The following is a 6,573-nucleotide window of genomic DNA, read 5'->3' on the forward strand; positions in this document are numbered from 1 at the left end:
TGCCACCACACCTGGCTAAATTTTTTGTATTTTTAGTAGAGATGGGGTTTCACCATGTTGGTCAGGCTGGTCTCAAACTCCTGACCTCAAATGATCTGCCTGTCTCGACCTCCCAAAGTGCTGTGATTACAGGTGTGAGCCACTATGCCTGGTCTGCCATGTAATCTAACACAGGCACAGGAATAACACATGAACATCTCTGAAGGGTCATTTTTCTGCCAACACAGAGGCTCATGGAAATACTCTTTTTCTCTCTTTTTAGAGACAAGCTGCTTCTCTGATGCCCACACTGGAGTGCAGTGGCATGATCATAGCTCACTGCAGCCTCAAACTCCCGGGCTCAAGCGAGCCTCCCCTCCTGCCTCAGCCTTCCTAGTGTCTGGGACCACAGGCAAGCACCACCACGCCCAGCTGATTAAAAAATTTTTGTAGAGATGGGGTCTCACTATGTTGTCCAGGCTGGTCTTGAACTCTTGGGTTCAAGTGATCCTCCTGCCTCAGCCTCCCCAAGTGCTGGGATTATAGGTGTGAACCATCACACCTGGCCAAAATATTTTAAAGGCAGAAGAAATAAACCTTTAAGTAAAAAAAAGTTTTAATACATGATATTAATATATTCATCTTTATACCAATGCAGTAGTAAAGTGTAATTTTTTAAATGGAGGATGGGACGCTGGGCTCTGCCCACCTGGCCTTCAGGTCCACAGGCCTGTGTCCTTGCCAGGACTGAATGTCTCTGGGATGCTTCTCTAACAGGAGGAACCTGGAGTGAGACCAGGAACCTGGAGAACTAGCAGCTGGGTGGTTGGAAAGGAAAGCATCTGGGGTGGGGTTGGGTCTGCAAGGCAAGAGGTGTCTGGGCAGAGAAAGTAGGGCTGGGGCGGAGAGTCCTGCCTCATCCCACTCTCCTGCTCACTCCTTCCTACATCCCTGTCAGGGCAGTAACCATGAGCAAGGCTTGAGGCTACTTCTTATAAACAGTGGCCCTGGGCACATTCCTTAGCTCACCTAGCCTCAGTTTCTTGATCAGAAAAAATGGGGACAATAGCAACCAACCTATCTCAGAGGGCTGTTGTGAGACCCTGGGCCACTGTTTCTCAAACTGCCCCTGAGATCACCTACAACAGAATGGCTGTGGGGTGAAGTTTGAGAAGCGCAGCACAGGTGAGGTGGTGCGTGGGGCAGGCCCTCCCACACTGTAAAGTGCAGTAAAAGCTGATACTCCCGCAGGCATCCTCAGAGGGGGCATATTAGACTCTTGAGCACTGATTCCATTCGAGGTCTGTGGCTTAGAGAGGACAGCAAAGTGAGGCACCACCAGGAGCTTGTCCCTATGGGCCAAGGACGTGTCTGGAGATGACTCCTGCCTTGTGGCGCTGTCAATGCCTCACTGTCCACATTCTATCATGCCTCAGCTCCTGGCTTCCACCCTGGTGAAAGGAATCTTTCAATATCACCCACCCAGCCACAGATGCTTCTCTGCTTCTCTGGCAAGGCTGCACCCCTGGCTAGGTGGGCAGGGCCAGGGGCTCCTTGAGCCAGCCTGCAGCCACTGACCTCTCCAGCCTCCAGGGCAGAGGTACAGTCCCATGGAGCGTGGCTGATCTGAAGGCAGTTCTGGCCTAAAAGGGGCCTTGTCCCTTCCTTGTCCTCATTGCTCTCAAGGCCAGGTTGGCAGCAGTAGCAGTGGGGTTGGATGCTACCGGATGGGAGAAGGTGAATGGACTCGGAGTGCAGAATCAAGCTGCGGAAGCCAAGGGCCTTGGAGGGTCATGTACAAGGGACAACTGCAGAGGAAAATAAAGGAACACTTTGTGATTAGCCCTGCCTCTGGCTGAAATCGCAGTGCAGAAGCATAGTAAGGAAGGACTGGGTGGTCTGGGTTTAAGGCCTAAGAACCGCCTCTGCTCCTCTAAGCCTGCATTAGCCCTGTAACCTAAGGGTCCTGGAGGTCCTAAAACCTTCTGCAGAGAAGGCTCCAGGTCCACTGGGCCTTGTGGGTGGAAGAGCAGAGTCACAGCCCTGCACTGGGGACATAACAGGTGTGGCCTTGCTAGGGCCCTAGAATCAGACCAGAGTGGGTGGGAGGGGACAGAAGCTCCGAAAGCACCCCCTCCTTCCTGAAGCCTGTACCTCTCAGACACATCCCAGGACCCACTATGTGGTTCCCCATGTCTCTGCGTATTTTCATTCAGCTCCGAGTAGCTCTCCAAACTGTGTTCCAGGGAACCCCCGTGTTAACCTGTGAGGGCCTCCAGGAAGGGGGTCCAGGTGGGGCATGCTGGGCGGGCTCTGGGTTTCTTTACAGGAGCTCTCATATACGTCCTGGTGCGGCCTGGCAATCTACTACTGAGTCGGGGGGTGGTCTAAGTCCGAAACATTCCTGACCTGCCCCTCAAAGAAAGGTCCCACTGAACAGTCTGGAAAGCTGTTTTGCTGAGCTCCTGTCACCACTCAATGAGGCACGGGTGGAGTGTGGAGGGAGTTTCCAACACACAGTGGACCCCGCACAGGTGTCTCTCCTCGGGTGGTTGGGGAGGGGAGCACAAGAAGGCACTGAGGTCAGAGGGCAGCTGCCACCAGCACCTGGCACCACAGGGCAGTATGGCCTACAGGGTATTTTCTAAACCTGGCATGTGAATGGGTTCCATGGGGCACCCAGCTGCCTCTAAGACAATAAGGGCTTGTTGTGAGAATAGGAATTGCAGCAGGCCCCAGGAAGCTGCCAGACGCACACGGGCACCATGTACAGGGCTTCTCAGAGATGAGAGCAGGGGACAGAGAAGCGTGGGATCAAGAGGGTGGCCCCCAGCAGGGGGCTGAAGCGAAGACCAAGGGGATTCATGAGCCAGATCCAGGGAGGGGGTCTCCCAGCCCCGCCTGCTCCACTAGACTCCTCTCCTGCCGGAGCCATGGCTGTCAAGGCTGCCTTCCTTAAGGCATCAGGGCCACTGCTTGTGCACACAGCTACCATCAGCAACGCGGATTGAGACGGGGTGTGAGTGGAAACTGGGTCTACTCCCCAGGGCTCCAGGGTTGGGGCATCCCTACCCGTACTGCCAGGGTGTAGGGATAGCAGGGAGCACTCAGAGCACATGTGTGCAGGCTGAAGGGAGACGTATTGGGTTTCAGAGAGGGAAAGAGGGCCCCACAGGTGCCCAGAGACACAGTAACCCTCTGACATCGCTGCACCAGCAAAGGGGCCCCAGCTCTGGAGAAGATAAAATGCATTTTAATAGTTTGAAGTGCCATGAGGTGTCTGCATGGCACTACAGCCTGGGTGAGGGAGGACAGGGCCATCATACGAAGTAGGCGGCCAGGGCTGACATCTTGTCCTTGGGCCGTCTGGGGTTGGGCTTCCCAGGGGGCCTCCTGGCCCGGCCCCGCCCTCGACCCTGCCTTCTCCCTGGCCCACCACGGTGCATGGGGTGGCAGGAGGCCGCATGCTTCAGCTCCACCAGCTCCTGGAAGACAGGGTCACAGAAGACACAGCCCATGTGCTGCGTCTCGTCGCCCGGGAGTGGGGACTTGGCCTTGTTGAAGTCCACGTCAAGCAAGGCGGCCTCACAGACACTGCAGGTGTCGGCAGACACCCGCACGCGATGGGCGTTCTCGAAGCAGTGCGCTACCACGCTGCATTTGTTGCAGGCCACCTTCCACTTGGGGCCCGAGGTGGGGTCCAGCACCAGCACGCCGCTCTCGCATTCCACGCACTGGCCAATGCCCAGCATGCTCAGCGAGTGCTGGCAGGAGGGGTGCGTACACTCGTTGCAGCCCATGCCTGGTGGGAGAGGGGAGCCCCGTAAAGGCATGCCCACTGTGCCCACCTGCCCTCTGCGGCCTGCTCCCAATGCCTCAAGCTCCTGGATCCTTTGTCCCAGCAGAAGAAACTCTTCTTGGCCTCGCTCTTGGGGACAGCCTTGCTCATGCTTTGGCTCCTGGCTGCCAGTACCCCTGTTTTTTGCTTATCTGAAACCTCCTCAACTTTCAAGGCCCCTTGCTGGTGCCATCCCAGTGGGTTTCAGTCGACTCCATCCCCGCTTTGCTTTGCTGCCACAGCTCGTTACTGGTAATGCCACATGACCCTCGTGTCACTAGGCCACATGGGACTACCCTGTCAGCTGCTCTGGAGGCAGCAGGAGAGCAGGGATGGGGTCTCACTTTCCCGGAAGCATGGGTGCAGACTGAAGCCTGAGGAGGCTCTCTGCAGAGCACACGGTGAATGTGGGCAGACACCTCACTCCTGCTGGTTCCTGGTCTGGCTTGGTGCTCTCTGTCCTGCCTGCCTGGACACATGCACTCCCTCCTCCAGTAATGAGGACGAGGATGAGGATGGAGGACAGTGGTGGACGCTGACTGGGGGTGCCTGCTCACCGGGTGGGTCCCCTGACTGTTCCATCCTTTTGCTCACTCAGCTCCAGAGGGAGCACTGCACACCTGTGCCCAGGTCCTGAGGGTGGACTAGGGTTGCCTGCTCAATTCTGACACAGAGAGGGGGTGGCACCACTGCCTGAGGCCTGACCAGTGCCCCAGCTACATCCAGGGTCTCTCGTCTCAGTGCCAATGAGTGCAGGAAAGGCCAGGGTGAGGGGTCCCCTCAGAGTCCATCCTGGTGCAAGGCAGGGGTTGGCACTGAACAGAGACTGCTGTTACCCATGGATAGGAGGGAGTGGCCACACTCACCTTTCTTCATGTCCCGGAAGGGTGGGTGGTTGTAGCAGTAGGGGCACAGTGGGTAGCTCTTGCCCCGAGAGCCTGATGACCACAGGACCAGCTCGAAGTCATCCAGAGGGCAGCGGAGCTCCTTGTAGAGCTTGATGGTGCCGTTCTGGGGGAGTGTGTAGGTCTCATCGCAGTGGGAGCAGTGCAGGCGGCTTGGCTTGGCCTACGGCAATGCCAGGCAGGGGGCGTGAGGGTCACTGGGGCCACCACTTGGCCTGCACCGCCACTCCTCTCATAATACAAAATCTGTAACCTGTCATGCAGAACCCATGACACACTGCCAGGCAAAGAGCATGAGTCTCTAGCCCTTGCTCCATGCGTGCAGAAAAGGCAATTCTAAAATCTCTGTGCGTACGTTAATGCCCATGATGGCAAGTGGTATGGTGTTAGGGAAAAATGCACCACGTGTATTTGCGTGGCCTAATGGCTGTGTGTTCTAGGGGACATGGGGACACTGGATATTTTTTGGCAAGGCTGCTTTATGCTCAATCATTCTTCTGTGACAACCAGGACAAAGAACATGATTCCTGCATGACCAGCGATAAAGCTGAGGGGTGAGGTAGCTTGCCTGAGTTAGTGTTCCTTGCACCTACCTGGATGTACTTCATGAAGCGGTGGCACTTCCCACAGCGTGAGAGGGGCTTGCCTGTGGCCGCCAGTGGTGAGAAAGACACCTCCATTAACTCATCCATGCCTGCGGGCAAGCAGAGTGCAGGAGTCATCTCCCTCCCAGCCTCCAGCAGAAGGCTCCGAGTATGAAAGGGTTCCTATAGGTAGTGGTTTCTACTGCCCTGTGTGTCAGGGGCACATGCTCCTGACTGTGTGTGGTGTTACTGCACCTGCTCTTTCAACCCAGCCAGGAAGTGTCACTGCCCTCACCTATGGAGCCCAGATCTGGGAGCTAGTCCCATGTGGGGACCTAGGTCCCCAGGTATTGGTAGCGCTGACAGAGACACCCCTCTGGTGAGGGGCAGGCTGGAGGCAGACTCTACCAGCAATGGAGTCGACAAAGTAGTGGAACTTCCTCTTGAACACGTCCAGGGTGTGGCCCAGGACCTGGCGGTAGTCGGCCTTGCCCTGGGCGATCAGGTTCAGCTGCTTCTCCACTGCACTGCGGATGGTGGGGAGCACCAGCTCTGCATCTGCAAGCGGGCAGGGGGCAGATGCTGCCCTGAGCACTCGCACCCAGGGCCATGCCACCCCCTCCCAGGCAGGGCTACTGCCCTGTTCACCCCTCCCGCTCTGGCCCGTCCTCCTGGCCTCTGCCCTGCCCACCAGTCCACAGCCTCAGATGGTACCAGGCTGGCTCTTATGACCCCAGACCTTTCCTGATTTCCCACCTGGAAATCTCAGGCAGAGTGGACAGGGACGTCCTGTGGCTAGAACCACATCACAAATGAGCTCCACACCGGCCTCGGGCCAGTTCTGTGCTCTTCCCTCTCCCCTTGGCCCCTGGGGAACCTCCAGGGAACAGGGCTGAGGCACCTTTGCCTCCCCTTTTGGTTCCCTCACACATCTGTTCAGCCTTCAAACACACTGAGCTCCTGCTCTGGGCAGGTCCTGGGGGTCCTGGGACAGCGCCCCTTCAGCGGGTGTTGAGGGAGTGTGTGTGGGGCTGGGGATCACTGCAGGGCAGGGGCCTATCTGGAGCAGGCAGCAGAGCCGACGTCCAGGGAGAAGTCAGGGAGCTTCCGTGGGCCCTGGAGGCAGGACTGAGGAACTCACCAATCTTGTAGTAGCCGTGCACCAGGACGATGCCGAGGTTGGTGGGCTTCAGCCGGCGCCCGCTCTCCACGGTGACGTAGTTGCGCTGGCAGATGTTGTTGATATGCACAGGGATGCTGGCATCTG

At 57.1% G+C, this 6,573-nt stretch overlaps 1 protein-coding gene across 1 annotated transcript in view; it reads right to left on the reverse strand.

Annotated features, from left to right (window-relative positions):
- Positions 1–3,210: 3,210 nt before the first annotated feature.
- The window catches only part of TOP3B (topoisomerase (DNA) III beta), a 24,837-nt gene continuing 21,474 nt past the window's right edge, over positions 3,211–6,573 (reverse strand). Inside the window, exons 13-17 of the mRNA XM_011947335.1 lie at positions 6,448–6,570; positions 5,715–5,864; positions 5,316–5,416; positions 4,684–4,885; positions 3,211–3,781 (exon numbers count right to left, since the gene is read on the reverse strand). Coding sequence (XP_011802725.1) covers positions 3,300–3,781; positions 4,684–4,885; positions 5,316–5,416; positions 5,715–5,864; positions 6,448–6,570 — 1,058 coding nt within the window. The 3' untranslated portion in view covers positions 3,211–3,299. The remainder of the gene's footprint in view (positions 3,782–4,683; positions 4,886–5,315; positions 5,417–5,714; positions 5,865–6,447; positions 6,571–6,573) is intronic.

This window comes from Colobus angolensis, unplaced genomic scaffold (genome assembly GCF_000951035.1).
Source record: "Colobus angolensis palliatus isolate OR3802 unplaced genomic scaffold, Cang.pa_1.0 Scaffold260, whole genome shotgun sequence".
Lineage (NCBI taxonomy): Eukaryota > Metazoa > Chordata > Mammalia > Primates > Cercopithecidae > Colobus > Colobus angolensis.